Raw genomic sequence first — 16,752 nt, forward strand, 5'->3', positions numbered from 1 at the left:
TAGGCAGATGGGGATCTGCTCTGCCACTCTTCCACCTGCGGAGCGACCCCTGTGGAATTTAGGGCCCTTGGGCAATATTATGTAAATATTATGCCGTTTTGATGTTTTCAGTGCATTGAATGGGTGAAGCTGGGATTTTGCCATAGAATACACATAAATTTTTTGATATAAATTAATATTGCCATTGCACCGTTTTCAATGTGCCAACAGTGACAGTAAGAAAGTGGCTTCACTCCAATATGATATTGTTTTCTTTGGATAAGATTGAAAATAAACTTCTCTTTCAATAAAGTTAACTCTCTCACTAAAAAGACCTATATTGAGATTGGAACAGAATGTACTCAAGACATTACAGGCGCTAAATTGGGCCGTGTAGCGCCCGTTGTTTCAGCGCTACACGGCCTCTCCGACATCCAAGATGGTGTCTTTGATGTGCACGCGTGACGTGCGCCAGGCGCCATCTTGGTATAGAAGTTAGCGCATGTGCAAATACCGAACGCCGGAAGCATGTAAAGTAGGGAGAAAATGCGTGCAATCAGTGTGCAACGCTGATTTAAAGTGATACACACCATTTCGGAACTTAACTCTAAACTCAACGCACAGTCTTATCCTCGACCATCTAAAGGTGTCTCACAGTGCCTGAAGGACCTCGCACCAGCGTATTTAAAGGGTCCATGCAGGTGTTGCAGGTTAGTTGCTGGATTATTGTTTCTGGCTGCTGGAAGAGAAGGAAGTGTTTTTTGAAGTTCCCTGTTCTTATTGAGAGTTCCTACACTAACTTTGAAAGTGCTTTGGCAGGTATTGCCTTACGGGTCGGAAAGTTACAACCGTGGTTGAACAACATTTCTGCCAACCATGGGCGGGTCTGCTGACATTGAGCATGACTGGGAGCATGCAGAGAAGCCACGCATAGCAGGTCAAGCTACGAGAAGACGGAGGACGAGGAGGCGCAGGGCACTGAGCAGAAGGCCTTACCCAATGAGGGCCTTCCGGGATCAATTCTCTTATCTCAACATGACTGAGGAGGATTGCATCTGACGCCTGAGGTTCACCAAGGAAGCCGTCCCCGAGGTCTGTCAACTGGTGCGGCCACAACTGCAGCCTCAGAGCAGGGCAAGGACAGCATTGACTGTGGCTGTGAAGGTCACCGTGGGGCTGAATTTCTATGGCTCAGGATCATTTCAGGCATCTGCTGGCGACATGTGCAACATCTTGCAGTATGCAGTGCACTACCGCATAAGGGAGGTCACAGACGCACTGTACCACATGAGGAACCACCTATCCTCTCAACACAGACAAGCAGAATGAGCGAGCACCGGGGTTCGCCCGCATTGGTGGCTTCCCCATGGTGCAAGGTGCCATTGACTGCACACATATTGCGCTGCGTGCTCCGCACATCAACTCAGCCGTCTTCATCAAACGAAAGGGCTTCCACTCCCTCAATGTGCAGCTGGTGTGCGACCACAAGCATCACATCATGGAGGTCAATGCCCGCTACCCTGGGAGCAGTCACGACGCCTTCTAACGACGCAGTCCAACATGCCAGCCATCTTTCACCCGACTCGGCAAGTCAAAGGTTGGCTACTGGGCGACAAGGGCTATCCCCTCATGACGTGGCTTATGACACCGGTCAGGAACCCACGAACAAGTGCACAGCAGGCCTATAATGAGAGCCATGCTGCCACACGCAACATCATGAAACACAACATAGACGTAGTCAAACAATGCTTCCCTTGCCTAGACCAGTCTGGAGGAGCCCTGCAATACTCCCCCGAGTGGGTGGGCAGATTTGTGGTGGTCTGCTGCATGCTGCACAACCTCGCCAACATGTGGGGCCAGCCTTTGCCACCAATGATTGCAGAAGACCCTGAGCCAGAGGCGGAGGAGGAGGCGGAGGAGGAGGAGGCTGAGGAGGAGGAGGCTGAGGAGGAGGAGGCTGAGGAGGAAGAGGAGGAGGAGGAGGAGGAGGGGGTGGAGCCTGAAGAGGAAGTGGAGGAAGACGCAAGGGTGCAGCAGGAACCACATGCCTTGTCTGAAAGGGCTCTGCATGCTCACCTGATCTGTGCCCGCTATCAATAATTTGAACTACATCCCCCAACTCACCAACAGTCCTACATTCCCCACCTTTCCGCTTCCACAAGACAATCAAATTGCCCTCCATCTGATTGCACATTGGTGTCCCTCTCAGCTTAATGCATAAAAAAACCCACCACCAAATGCAAAATCAAAGTCTCATTTATCAATGAATAAATGAAAATATGCAAACACAACAGAACTATTCACCCTTGTGCTTTCCCTTAAGGTGCTTCCCCAGTGGCTGGAGCATGGGTGGTGGGAGGTTGTTGGCCCTCAATGGAGGAGCATGCAGATGGCCTTGGAGGATGACCTTGAGCAGCTCTGGGCCAATTGCTGGAGTGCTGTGATGCCCTGGAAGCCCCGTTCCACATTGGTCCCCAGAGCCATGATAGCAGCAGTCTGAGCTTCCTAGGCAGCAGTCTGAGCTGCAAATGCAGCAGTCAGACCTTGGATGGCAGATGTTTGTGCTGCAATGGATGCTGTGACATCAGTCATCAGACACTGCATCATGGTGAGTTCCACAGGTGCACTGATTGAGGTGACCACCCGTTTCATGTTGGAAAGAATGGGCTCCAAGCTCTGTGCAAAGCCCTGCGCCAAGTTGGAGCTGGACTCCTCCATGTCCCTTCTCATTTTGTGCAGGTTTTCCAGTGCCCCAAGCATTTGGTGGTGTACGCCCATCAGCCTTCTTCTGTAGCCTGGCCCATCGAAGTCGTCACCTGACTCCTCTGCAGCAGAGCCAGTGAGTGACCTCGCCCTGCGGCGAGCTGGCACCTGTGGTATCCGTTCCCCCGACCCCAGCTCCTGCGCACTTGTGCTCGATGTCTCACCACGTGCAGATCCCTCCTCTAACCTAACCTCCAAAGGACGCGCAGTGTCAGTCTCTGAGCTGGTGGAAGCAAGTGTCAGATCGAGTGACTGTGTGGTTTCGGTGTCCTCCTCCTCCTCCTCCTCGGACGGTTCTTGGGTATCTGCAATGACAAAGGGAAACAGGTTGAGTTGTGAAATGGGGAGAGGAGCAAGTAAGAGTGTGTGCTGACAGCGTGTGCAGCACGTGAGTCAGAAAAGATTATGGGAGGAGGGAGAAGTGGAAAAGGAGAAGGTGCATTAGATATGCAGAGACCCCCTTCATCGGGACTTCCAGCACAGCATGTTGTGCCGGCTGCAGCGACAGCCCACCCAATGATCTGGAGCACCGTCTCCTCTAGGGGGGGTGAGGATGTGCAAACGTGCCCATCCACCCTCAGGTCCCTCCTGCTGCCGGCTGTTATGCGCCACCTTCTCCTGCAAGACAGAAGACAGTGTGTCAGTGAGTGTCCTGTAAGGTGTGTGGGTGATGTGCCTGTCATGGTCGAATAGTTGCCAGTTTGTGTGACTTGTGAGTGGTGGTTGTGTGGCCTGCAAGTGTGGTACTATGTGCGGGTGAGATGCAGCATGCCGAGTGCAACATTGCGTATGGATGGGCAGTGTTTGTTGGTGGGTGGGTGGGTGACGGGAGGTGTCGTGCGTGAAGCAGTGGTGCAGTTGGTAGGATGTGCCACTTGACACTTTTATTCAGTCACCTTGACCACTCATGTCAAATCATTGAACTTCTTCTGGCACTGCACCCACGTGCGTGGTGCAATGCTCCTAGTGTTCACTTCCTGCACCACAGCCTGCCAATGCTTGCGCAGCTGTAATCTGGAGGGTCTCCGCCACCCTGTGGGTACATGCTGGCCCTCCTTTCGTCCACGCCTTCCACCAGGGCCTCCAGATCATCACCGGAGAAGCGTGGAGCCCTCTCTCGTGCCAGTGCAGCTATTCTCATGGCCATTTTCCCTCCTGCAGGTAAGCTGTGTACCTGCCATTTGAAATGCGCCTGCACTTTTAAGCAGTGCAGGCTGCTGACGACATGCGCTGTGCACGCCCCATTTCCAACTTCCTCATTCTCAGTGCAGCCTCTCAGCAGCGAGGGTTGCACCGGCTGCACAGAGATATCATGGTAAGTAGTAGGCAGCATGAAGTTCACGTGCTGCCTGCATAGGGTCCTTCAGGCACGGGTGGTTGTGCTACCATCGCCCAAAACGGACCCTTATCTAATTTTTCCCCCTACATCTTAAGCCTTTAACCTCCCATTTTATTTTGTTGTTGAATCCACCCTATGTAAAATCATATCCATACAACATTTTTTTTAAATGAGCTGGAAGCAATTCCATTAGGATTTAAACAAAGTAGAAATACATCAATAATTAACAGACAGATGCAACCACAGTGCCATTTTGACAGCAACCGGAGGGCACAACAGTGAGGTATAGGACGCGGGAGTGGGACTAGTTGGATTGCTTTTGCAGAGAGCCGGCACAGACTCGACGGGCCGAATGGCCTCCTTCCATGCTGTAACCATTCTATGATTCTATCATAGGGTTAAGACACTTTTTCCCCACAGCTTCTCTTGCAGTTTAGTGAAGATCCCAATTGCACCAATTATTTAGAGGGGGCTATGAAGATTGTATCTGACAGGTGCGAATAATAAATGTCCACAAGTGTGCCCTTGAAAGAGGTGGCTGATTAAAAGGGAAATTATCATCTTAAAATTTAAAAGGGAATGATTGAAAAGACATGGCAATACTACAATAGATGAGAAACAAGCAAAACTAGGAAAACTATAATATGCTGAAAGGGATCAAATGGTTTTCTACTGTTTGCAACTAGTTTTATTTAGGATCATGCACACGTAATTCAATTTTTCATCCCCCTTAAGTGGAGTGTCTGCTACAGACTCCTGTTTAAGGAAGCTGTAAATAATTGGAAATATCTTTTCCTTTGTATGATCGGTTGGGGAGAGGGGAAGATCAGGGGGAGGAGAGTGGGAGATCGAGGTGGGGAGAGAGGGGAAGATCAGGGGGGGAGAGAGGGGAAGATCGGGGGGGAGGAGAGAGGGGAAGATCGGGGGGGGAGAGAGAGGAAGATCGGGGGGGGAGAGAGGGGAACATCAGAGAGGGAGACATTGGACATCGGAGCAGGGTGGAAAAGGTAGGTTGATTTTGTGTTTTAACTTCCTTCTATGGTTTTTGATGTACCTTATTTTGTTTCTTTTTTCCTAATCCAGCCCTTCATGTCTGGTTTCACCAGGCTTGAATCAGGAGCGGTGGGCAAGCCGCCCAGGTAAGTTAGAAATCATTATAATCACTTAATCTGTCACAAGTAAAGTGCCTTAAGTATCTCAATGAGGTACATTGGCTCTTTAACTCTTCCGGTTTCGGGTTGCCCGCACGCACACAGGGTGCGTCCCTGGGAAACTCGGAAGTCGGTGGGCTGGAGCCGGCTTCCGAACCCGAACGCGATTTTTGCGATTTTCGGAGCCCCCCGCCACCAACGCACCCGCAATTTCCCCATAAAATTGAGCCCATGAAGTCTGTAGTGTTAGGTGACAATATAATAAAGTAAGCATGACTTCTTTGTGAGGTTGAAATGATTGTACAAATGACGGGGGACAGAATGATGATGAGATGTTGAAGCAGTTCTTAATATGCCGGGGAGTTAATGTGTTCTTAGAATTCTTCATTAATCCTCCTTAAACAGGAGTCTGTAGCAGACAGGCCACCAACGGAGGATGAAAAATTGAAAGAGAAAACTATCCCATTGTGCAAAATACACCTCCTATCAAACAATTCACTTACAGGATTATCTTCATTGAAAGAAAGTTCCACACAGTTGCAAAACACTATTTTATTAGAAATTTTTTTGTATAAAAATGAACATGCTCTACACTTTCCATTAAGTATTCATAAACAACCAGGCACTGTACTTTTGATTGGTCAGGACATAAAGCAGACATTTTTTTTCCAGTCAGTTTGTCACATACATTAACTTGCCATCTATTTGGTGAGCACTTAGACATATTTTATTTTGCAACACATAGAGTAAGTTCAAAATCAATAGAAATAAAAACAACTCTGACACAATCACAGACAACTTCACAAGATTTAAAGGGACTTAATTTTGTTGACAAATCATCAAAGAATCAGACGATTCAGGAATTGTCATCCTCCTTCCGTGCAGTTTGTCATCTTGATGTTTTGGGTCTCCTAATGAATGTTAAGCTTGGATACCATCCTTTTACTATCGGTCTTCTAGGACCTCTGCAACTGCCCTTGCATCTGTAGGTGGACGTCCAGACTAATGAAAAGTCTGTCTTTCAAGTTATTCTTCACTTCCAAATCTTGAAAGATCCTCAAGGAGCATCATGTTCACTTAGATCGCATGATTACTGTAGCTGACATATGTTTGCTTGGTAGCTAATGCTGTAGGGGACAAATAAACACCAATAACACATTAATGTCTTAATAATTAAAACTGAAATTGGCAGCATCATTCTGACTTGCGTTACTCATGCAGGATTTTGAAATCATCTCACATGCACAAAGGAAAACTGTGTATTTATGCTGTTTGAACCGTTAGCAAAGTCTCAAGCTACTGTACTTCCCCGCCATGTAATTTGATTTAAATTAGCTAATTCTTTAATGTTCCCTGTGAGATAACATACTTAATGAAAGCCTATGAAATGCTTGGGATTTAGTTTCGCTACAATATTTATGCTGAGGTTAAACTGAGGGTGTATTGTTATTTTATGACTAATTATTTTAATTTTGACCAAGTCTTAATTTTTTCACTGATAAATTTCTACATTTAAATTTGAATAAAATGCACCAGGGTGCCATAAAGCAGTGCATTGAAATTTGGACAGTATGTGTGAAGAATGTAACAAAGAGGCACAATTTATATAAAATTGTTAAGCAAAAAATCAGCATGCTTTAATAGAATTGAAATTCAGACTGGGAGGTCTCCCTTATTACTGTAATATATCCATTTGCCTAAAATGACACCACCATGGGAAGGTAGGGGAGCATAAACTTTGGGTATGGAGTGTCCCAGCTGTGTATAGTTAGTTTTCTTATACTCTAGATAAGTGCATAAGAATATAATATTGAGACATGTACAATAGGTGTAAATGATGTTTTAGTAGAAACGGCACACAGAAATATACAACTTATAGCAACAACAATAGGACAGTTAAGGTCACTGATGAAAGGCATTTTCAACATCTAAACTGCAATTTTTAAGAGAATAATAATGAATTAAAATTGACCCATTTCATAGTATAGTTAACAGATATGGTGAGGACAGGCAAGCATAAATGTACTATTTAAGTGTGGGTTACAATTCAATATACAGAAGTAAACCTTGTAATAATTATACACTTAATGGAAGAGGTTGCCATAGAAATTAATGGGAAGACTTTGGCTTCTATAAAGCTATACAGCTGAATTAGATAGGCACTCAGCAGATATATAGTTAAGTGGAATTGACTGCTCCATGACACCAACAATGTACCATTTGGAAAACCACACAATGAAAGCAATTTTAATTTGTTCAAAATGAATTATTCTTTTTATTGTGCACATTACTCGTTTTAAATAACCTTTATCAAATTTCCTTCATAATGGGTATAACGTTGAAAGATTGCGAATGATTCTACTGTAATCACCACCCAGAAAATTCCTATGATGTCCTGTGAGCTCTTTCCTTTTATTGCCCAATAACCAAAGAGATCTTACATGATCTTACATATTGTGACTTCTGCCACTGGTTTCCTAGCCCCGGGCTCGTGCAGAGAAAGATTTTTAACAGAAAATATAAAAAACTTAAACTGCAAATATAGAAAACATAAAAAATATTAGCATTCAAGCTTGGGACAGTAGTATAATAATGAAGTTCAACTGATGAACAAAACTGATCTAGACCCACTCTTAGGGTTTAGGATATCATCTGAACCCCTCACTTCCTGCCTTTTCTCCTCATCTAATAATAACTATCCAGAGTCCACATTGTAAATTTACAGACTGTTATTTCCAGGAATCAGCCGTTGAAAATCATCAAAGGCCTTAGTGATCCACCACTATAGACAATAAGAATCAACCAAAATTAATATATGAATTTTTCTTGTGACTGCTCCACTTCCAGTTCTGTAATGATTCCTGGTTACATGACTTTCAATAGGTATTGCTGATTTTCCACATTTCCCCTATACTTTTACCAAACCGTGCACCCTGACGCATCTTTGTAGCCAATATTCAGAGGCATCGCTCTTTACAAGTGCAGTTCAACACTTAATCTTAAAAGGGAAAAGAGTGTATTCTGTCTGTACTATTTCTTCGCATTCTTGCCAGAAACTGACCCATTTAAGAGTTGTATTCTCACCTACCAGCTACACAGATAGGGAGATTGCAGGTGCAATGCCCACAACTTTCTGCCCATTGATTTTAATGGAAGAAACTCATGTGCAGCACACTTATGATTTCCTGATATGTGTGGCTAATGGGCAAGAGTCCCCTTTGGTAGCATGACCTTGCAAAACCAGCCTAGAGAATAAATTTTAACCCCACGAGTGGGCGGGTTGGGGCAGGTGGGAAAGTAAAAATTGTAAAAAACTAAAACCCGACCCCAACCCGCCCACTTCCGGTTTTCACAGAGGCGGGCGACCAATCCACTCTCAGGAGGTGGGTTGATCGGTGAAATCTTTTAAGGAGGCTGCGGGCCTCCATTTTGACACATTCTTAATTTTTACCTCCTGGGGGGTCAGGATTCCTGGGCCATCTGCTTCACGCCACCTAAGAGGAGGCAAGAATGCCCGGATCAACAGGTAAGTGACTTTATTGCACTGCTTGTGAGCCAGGAGGAGCAGGAGTGCTTCCTCCTGGCCCGACAAGCCTACCTGCCACGATCCCACAAACGCGATCGAACAACCCACCCCACCCCCCCCCACGATCTTCGACCTCCCACACGATCTCCGACCCTCCCCCCACAACCCTCCCGATGTCCGACTCCTCCACGACCTCAGACCCCGATGACTCCACCCAATGACCGACCCCCCCCCCCCCCCGATGACGCCCCTTGATGACCGACCCCCCCCCATGACCCCCAATCCCCCCACGACCCCCTACCCCGACCCCCACCACCCCCCATGACCGAACCTCCCATTGACGACTTACCTGCTGGCACCGCTCCCTGGCTGTTCTCCCGTCCGACTGTTGGCCAGCCTGTCAATCTGGCTGGTCTGTCGGGCGGGAAACCTACAAAAAAAAATGAAACGCGTCCTTACGTCAAAATCGTAAGGACGTCCAGGAAACCCGTACTTCCGAGTTTCATATCAGGAACTCCACCTTCCTGCCCTCTTCCCGGCTCCCAGTTTAAATTTACCCCTAGATGTCAGCAGTCTTGCTTTTAAGTCAGAAGGTTGTGAATTCAAGCCCCACTCCAGAGTCATCAGCACATAAAGTAAGCTAACACTTCAGTGCAGTATGGAGGGAATGCTGCACTCTCTTTAGGATGAGGCATTAAATCGAGGTCTCATCTGCTCTCTCAGGTCGATGCAATAGATTCCGTGGCACTATTTCGAAGAAGAGGAGGGGAGTTTCCTCAGTGTCCTGGTGTTTTGTCCCTCATCCAACAGCACCACCAACAGATTATCTGGTCATTTATCTCATTGCTGTTTGTGGGACCTTGCTGTGTGCAAATTGGTTGCCACATTTCCCTACAGTACAACAATCACTACACTTCAAAAAAAAATTTTTTGGCTGTAAAGCACTTCGGGATGTCCTGAGGATATGAACGGCGCTACATAAAAGCAAGTTCTCTCGTTCTTTAAATATTTGTGCATACATATACAGATTCTTCAGTTTCTTTCATCTTTCCCTTTCGGGGATTAGAAGCAGCAGCTGATGCTGGGAGGGGAGGAAGAGTAGGCATATGGTTGGTCATTTTTTTTTAGATGGAGATATGGCAGTTGCTACTGGGTGCACTCTATGCTGGCCTGGTGTTGAGACCAGCTACTTAAATGAAACTTGTTGACTCCTCAATGTAAACTTGCAAATGAGTATTTTTAATGGTAGACAGGAGTCAAACTGCTGGATCTGAGCCAATTCAAAACCTGTCTGCCACACAAGTGGGACTATAGAGGCCATTTTTAGCTCTTGCCTGATAATGTAGAGTCAGTCATCTATTGAATTGGGGGAGTGACCATAGAATGGCATAAGTAAAGGAGGCAGAGCCAAGCTGTAACTAATACAGAAAGGTAATCGACCTGAAACATTAACCCTATGATTTTCTCTCTCCACACTTGCTGCCTGACCTCCTGAGTGGTTCCAGCATTTTCTAATTTTATTCGTAATACCTGTCGGATGACCTTACATGTCTGGTACACTAAAGCCCCAATTTTAACTGTGGGCATAAGTACGGCATGTGTAGGCTGAACCAAATGACAGAATCAGACGGTACTGGGATTTCGGGCTGCTGGTGACCGCCACCGGGAATCAGAGAGACCGGTCCCCGGCATTAAGGTAAGTCATCAGTGGTGGTGGGGTGGGGTGAGGAGCTCGTACAAGAGAGGCCCAACGTTTCCTGCTCCTCCTGGCCCATAAGGAAACCAATTCAAATTTTTAAAGCTGACCTTGCTAAGCTTCTTCTGGCCCTGGATTGATCCAACGTAGTTCTCCCAGAGGCATTGGGCACTCAGTGACGGTCGCATGGCCCAGGGTTAAATTCGCATCAGGGTCCAAGTGATCTCACCAGAGCCCAACTGTTGGAGATTTCTTTAGCCTCAATAAGCGGTGTAATGAGCTATGAGGCAGTGCTATCTCTGTACAATGATTGACAATAGTCATTATCTGTTTTCCAGAAATTGGTTGGTAAAGCCAGGACCAAAAACCTGCAATGAGTCCTTATAATCTCCAGCAATCTGCTGGAATAAGGAGATTTTTCTTACATGGCATGTGATAGTTTTAGAATACCATGCAAGGCTTTAAGTAGACTTGTTTGATCCTGTTACAGACTGATATGTGCTCCTCCATTTGTTTGGTTCGGTCCCCAGACAAGAGCTCATAGATGTAAAGACTTATTTCTTCATATTATTCAGATTGCAGATCTGCAGATTCTGAAAGTTCTTTGGACTGTATGCACTGGTTATTTATTTAAAGAATTCCAGATTTGTAAATTGATAGTTAAAGTGAGTAATTCCATGTTGTCAAATGAATTGACCAGCTGTGAAAATAAGCCTAAGCACCATTGGGTGTATACGCTCTGAACTGAATGAACTAACAAGTTACTTTTGGTTTATAACAGGAATTGATGTGTTATCAGAACCCGTATAGCCTAAATTCGTGACTACTTATTGCTCTGACAAAGGAGAGAAAACCTCTGAGAAACAGTCACAGCAATTAAATTGAAAGTAGTGTGAGTAGTGTAATTAAAGCAATGACTTTAATTTTACTTGGAAAGACATGTGTTAATTAATGACAGCCAACACGGATTTGTTAAAAGCAAGTGATGTCTGACAAACTTGTTTGATTTCTTCGATGAAGTAACGGAGTGGGTTGATGAAGGTAGTGCAGTAGATTTTGTGTATATGGACTTTCAAAAGGTATTTGATAAAGTGCCACATAATAGACATGTTAGCAAAATTGAAGTCCATGGGATTAAAGGGCCAGTGGTAGCATGGATACAAAATTGGATAACAGACATCTTCAACTTCTTCCAGATTTGACGGAGTGTCATCAACCTGAAATGTTAACTCTTTCTCCACAGATGCTGCCTGACTTGTCGAGTATTTCCACCATTTTCTATTTCTATGACAGAAAGCAGGGAGTCATGGTGAACAGTTGTTTTTCAGAATGGAGGGAAGTATACAGTCATGTTCGCCAAGAATCAGTATTAGGATCACTGCTCTTTTTGATATATATTAATGACCTGGACTTGGGTATTACTCACTTTAACTATCAATTTCAAAGTTTGCAGATGACACAAAACTTGGAAATGTAGTAAAAAGTAAGGAACATAATAGACAGACTGGTGAAATGGGCAGACACATGGCAGGTGAAATTTAATACAGAGAAGTGTGAAGTGATGCATTTTTGGAAGAAGAATGAGGAGAGGCAATATACATTAAATGACACAATGGTACAGGAGCAGAGAGACCAGGGGGTTCACATATATAAATCTTTGAAAGTGGAAGGATCAGTTCATAAAACTCTTAAAAAAGCATATGGGATCCTTGGCTTTATCAATAGAGGCATAAATTACAAAAGCAAGGAAGTTATGCTAAACCTTTATGAACCACTGGTTAGGTCTCTGTTAGAGTATTGAGTCCAATCCTTGACACTATACTTTGGAAAGGAAGTCAAGGCCTTGGAGAGAATGCAGAGGAGATTTACTAGAATGGTAGCAGGGATGAGGGACTTCAGTTATGTGGAGAGACTCGAGAAGCTGGGGTTGTTCTCCTTAGAGCAGAGAAGGTTAAGGGGAGATTTAATAGAGGTGCTCAAAATTATGAGTGGTTTTGATAGAGTAAATACAGCTAAACTGTTTCCACTGGTGAGTGGGTTTGTAACCAGAGGACACAGATTTAAGATAATTTGCAAAAGAATCAGAGGGATGAGAAGGAGAAATTTTTTTCACGCAGTGCGTTGTTATGATCTGGAATGCACTGCCTGAAAGGGTGGTGGAAGCAGATTCAATAGTGACTTCCGAAAGGGAATTGAAATTATACTTGAAAAGGAAAAATTTGCAGGGCTATGGGGAAGAACAGGGGAGTGGGACTAATTGAGCCGAATTGCCGCCTTCTGTGCTGTAAGATTCGATGATTCTATGACATTGGGCTCAATTTTAAAACCGAGCTGGGAAAGGGGCAGGAGGGTCAAGTTGAGGTCAGGAAACCCACGAGTACGGGTTTCCCGGACGTCCTGACGTAAGGACGTCTTTTATTTTTTTTGTCGGTTTCCCGTCCAACTGACCGGCTGATTGACAGGCTCGTCTGAGTCGGACGGGAGACCAGCCAGGGAGAGGACATCTGCAGGTAAGTCTTTGTTTGTATGGGTGGGCACTTAGGGCATGTGCAGACATAGTTTGGCACGGGTGGGCATAGGTTGGCAAAGGGGTCATGAGTCATGGGAGACGGGATCGGAGGTCAGTCACGGAGGGGAGATATCGGGATCGGGGGTCATCGCAGAGGTCCGCGATCATTGGGGGTCGGAAGATTGGAGTGGGGGGGAGGATCGGGAAAGGGGTTGGGGTTGGGAGGGGGAGGATCGGGGTCGGGAGGGGGAGGATCAGGCTCAGGGGGAGGATTGGGGTTGGGGTTCAGGTGTCCAGGGTCGCTGGTCGGGTGTCCGGGGTCGGGGGTCGGGGGTCGGGTGTGCACGATCGGGGGGAGGCGGAGGGAGGTCCGCGGTCGGGGTGGGGGGGGTTCGCGATCGGGGGTTGGGCGTCCGTGATGGGGGGGCGTCTACGATTGGGGGTCGAGTGCCTGCGATTGTTGGGGGGGGTCGGTGCAGTAAGACTTGTTGGGGCCTGGGGGAAGCACTCCTGCTCCTCTAGGCCCACAAGCTGTGCCTTTCTAGGCACCTACCTGTTAGTCTGGGCCTTCTCGCCTCCTTTCACGAGGCGTAAAACAGAAGGTCTGGGAATCCTGGCCCCCCGGGGTTGAAATCAGGAATTCGGGAAAAATGGAGGCTTGAAGACGCTTTGAAAGGTTTTAAGGCCCGACCCGCCTCTTGGGAGCAGATTGGTCGCCTGCCCCGGTGAAAAACGGAATTAGGTGGGTTGGAGGCGGGTCTGAAATGGTGACAATTTTCAATGCTCCCCACGCCCCCAAACCTGCTGTTTCTTACTTTGAAAATTGAACCCATTATCTTTGAAGTTTATTTAGCTTCTCTTTAATGAAATCAAATTGTAATTAAAAATTCAGCAGTAAAGCTAATAACATGCTTGAACAAAACATTCTTTAATATTCTCATAGATGCTAGGTGATGAAAAAGGAAGTGTATATATTCTGCAAAGTCATGGGGAATTTAGTACTGAGAAATATAAAACATCACTAGTGAAAGTAATGTGTGTTGTTTTCCCCTCATAAATAATTTATATCTCGCAGTGAGTGAAGTGCTAACCAAGTCTCTTTGGTTAGCACTATTCAAGAAGGCTGTGGAGTTAGTGATGGACAGAGATGAAAAACAAATGTGCAGCATGACCTTTTACCAAGCCTCAGAAAATACAAAGCAGAAATGGTGAAATGAGAGTGAACAGTCACATTATTCATGGACACTACAGCTTCCTGACTGGTACAATTACACCTCTTTACAAAAGGTTGGCAGTTCAACTAACTGGAAAATCAAATCCTGATATTTGGATGTAATTTTGAACCATTAGCTGACATATGAGTTTGAAAGGTACTTAACCAGTGTATTTTTCATTCGTCTAGTATTATTATTTAATTATTTCTATATCCACTAAGACAAATCCAATACCCATCTATTTTTTAGCGAGCATACAAAATGATATTGATCATCTGCAGGGTTTGTGGTATTGTCCCCCCCCCAACAAAGCTGTAAGGCCTATAACAAGATAACAATAAGAAAAGGCTATTCCGCCATCAACCTCACCTTGTCATTTAGAGACATTTAATCAAGATCTGCACAATCTGGTTTCACATAAGAAGTTAGGAACACGTTGATCAGTTTGTACTTAATAAAGGTATAATTTCTACCTCCTGTACTTTGAAAGGTACGCTTCTCAACTACCAGTGGAATAACAGCTAGAATCAGTCTAGTATTTCCAAAGGTCAGTCACTAATCTAAGTTCCAGTTCTCCTAATAGCCTTTGGCTAAAGTTAGATACATACCTCTCTGCCTACAGAGGTCCTGTAGAAGTCATAGGACCTCGATTCCCAGATCAAATGGGCCGACTGCCTAACTCCAGGAACCGCTCCAGCCGCCCAGGCTCCAGTGAACATCCCACGGCCACAGTGATGGCAGCAACAAGGTGGAAGGTCATTGCTAATCATTTTCAGCGCACTACCGTCCTGTTTCCACTGGGCAAAAGGGCTGAAAGACTGAAAATTCAGCCCGTAGTCATATCCAGACCTGACTTTTATTGCACACATATTCCTAAGATTATTCAATAATAAATATGCCAGTGTTCTTACAAGTACTAAAGATAATTTTGTGGCTCTAACATTCAGTTTTTTCCCATTTCTTCATTTTTAAGGAATATTGTTATTATCCCGAGTAACACCTCTTTTTTTTTTACTTTTCGTATATTATAATTTTCCTTAAGCAATGAGTAGTTATATGCATCATGTGAAGTCAAATGATACAGCTGGGTTATTGATCTGCTGTGCACATATTAGGAACAGTGAATTGCTTGGCGGTCAAGATAATCTGATAATAGTCATTTGGCCAAGTCATGGGGATAAAACGGTCCTGCATATATTCTTTTGGGCCTTGTACACTTTGTGCATTGCCCTTTGAGGACCATGATTGTTAACTTGCTGCTCCATTCAGACTTAATGGGTAGTGGGATCTGGGCCTGTGTGAAAAGTGCTTTCGTCATGTGGCCTCCTAACAATGGATCCCACACTTTATATATCCTGAAATCCAGGTAGAGTCCCTGTATTAACCATATATTAATTCTAAGTTTGGCTCAGTTGGTAATATTATTGCTTCTGAGTCAGAAATGTGAGCACAAAATCTAAGTTGACACTTCAATGCCGTGAAGAGAGAGTGCTGCATTATCAGAGGTGCTGTTTTTTCAGATGAGATGTTAAACTGGGGCCCTGGATGTAAATAATTCCATGCCACTGTTTGAAGAACAGCAGGGGTGTTTGCCTTGGTCAACATTTATTCTAAAGCAACACCATCAAAATTAGTTTGGCTGATCATTTTGCTGTTCTTGGGATCTTGCTGTGCGCAAAAATTGGCTGCTGCGTTTGCCTACATAGTAAAAGTAACTACACTTCAAAGTAATTCATTGGCTTTGAATCACTTTGGGACATCCTGCAGGTGTGAAAGGCACCATAAAAATGCAAATTCTTTCTTTACCCTTTCCACCTGGGAAATGTTCCACAAATGTTCCACTCACATGTTTGTTGTGGGGAGAGTTTTAGTCCATTACAGTTCAGGATGCAGTTAGCAGTGACAAGGCTTTTTCTGTGTGAGTGCATAACAGATGTATTACCCTTAATTTTCAATTAAATAAAATATCCCCATCTGCAGCTGTAAATTGGAGGCGGATCTTAGGAATTATTTTGAAAGTGTGGAGAGGTCAAGAAAATCATCATGTTGCAGGTTTGACTTCTATGGTGTACAAGTCCTGTATTGTTGTAGAGTTCACATTAAAATCAAACCTTTACATCATCCATCACATAAACATGGATTTCAAACTATAAACAGGAGATATATACGATATATAAATCTTTACTTCTATATCATATGATTGATACTAAGGGGGAGAAATTGGACATGAGCAGGGACATAAAACAATCGGAATTGCATTGGGCGACAGTTATACCACACACCTGTTATTCAATGCCATTGAAGTCAATGAAAGTGAATATCAGGCGGAGCATAAAACAGGCGACAGATGCAATACCGCCTGTTTTTCATTCCCGCTCATGTCCAATTCACCCCCTAACTCTCTAACGCCTGGTTTGGTCAGTAATATACATGCTCAAACTGTAGCCTGCTCCTTTTCAATTTTTCCTCTGCTGTTTCTCTTTCCTTCCCCCTTTTGCTATTCTTTTCTCCAATTCTGATGTTTTGCCCATTTGACATTTAATGTGAAATTTATGCAACTGACAAGTGTACTCCG

General features: G+C 44.8%; 1 protein-coding gene across 4 annotated transcripts in view; it reads right to left on the minus strand.

Moving 5' to 3' along the window:
* Positions 1–5,769: 5,769 nt before the first annotated feature.
* Positions 5,770–16,752, minus strand: part of LOC137344446 (metabotropic glutamate receptor 4-like) — a 922,939-nt gene continuing 911,956 nt past the window's right edge. For all 4 annotated transcript variants that reach the window (XM_068007420.1, XM_068007417.1, XM_068007416.1 and 1 more), the window contains one exon: positions 5,770–6,359. In XM_068007420.1, coding sequence (XP_067863521.1) covers positions 6,310–6,359 — 50 coding nt within the window. In that variant the 3' untranslated portion in view covers positions 5,770–6,309. The remainder of the gene's footprint in view (positions 6,360–16,752) is intronic.

This window comes from Heptranchias perlo, chromosome 27 (assembly GCF_035084215.1).
Source record: "Heptranchias perlo isolate sHepPer1 chromosome 27, sHepPer1.hap1, whole genome shotgun sequence".
Taxonomy (NCBI): Eukaryota; Metazoa; Chordata; class Chondrichthyes; order Hexanchiformes; family Hexanchidae; genus Heptranchias; species Heptranchias perlo.